Raw genomic sequence first — 253 nt, 5'->3', positions numbered from 1 at the left:
TGAATCATGGCATCGGCGAATGAGAACCAATGGCTAAAAGGAAGAGTGAAGGCTGTAACATCCGGAGACTGCTTAGTGATCACGGCTTTGAGCCACAGCAGACCCGGACCCCCACCGGAGAAGACCATTACTCTTTCTTCTCTTATTGCACCTAAGTTGGTGAGTTTAAAACTACCCTTGTGCCAGGTGTAAAATGTTTTGACACAATAGCTTTTGTCACCACCAATCATAAATTGTTCTCAAGGACAAATCT

General features: G+C 44.7%; 1 protein-coding gene across 1 annotated transcript; it reads right to left on the bottom strand.

Annotated features, from left to right (window-relative positions):
- Nucleotides 1–27: 27 nt before the first annotated feature.
- Nucleotides 28–227, bottom strand: LOC109132127 (the record flags this gene model as incomplete). Its single annotated transcript, XM_019243233.1, has 1 exon — nucleotides 28–227. A coding segment is annotated over exon 1 (101 nt), but the record flags the coding sequence as incomplete, so codon positions are not given.
- Nucleotides 228–253: the final 26 nt, after the last annotated feature.

Source organism: Camelina sativa, unplaced genomic scaffold, assembly GCF_000633955.1.
Source record: "Camelina sativa cultivar DH55 unplaced genomic scaffold, Cs unpScaffold24913, whole genome shotgun sequence".
Classification (NCBI taxonomy): Eukaryota; Viridiplantae; Streptophyta; class Magnoliopsida; order Brassicales; family Brassicaceae; genus Camelina; species Camelina sativa.
Note: the sequence above shows the minus strand (reverse complement) of the source record. Positions and strands in the feature narration are given on the sequence as shown.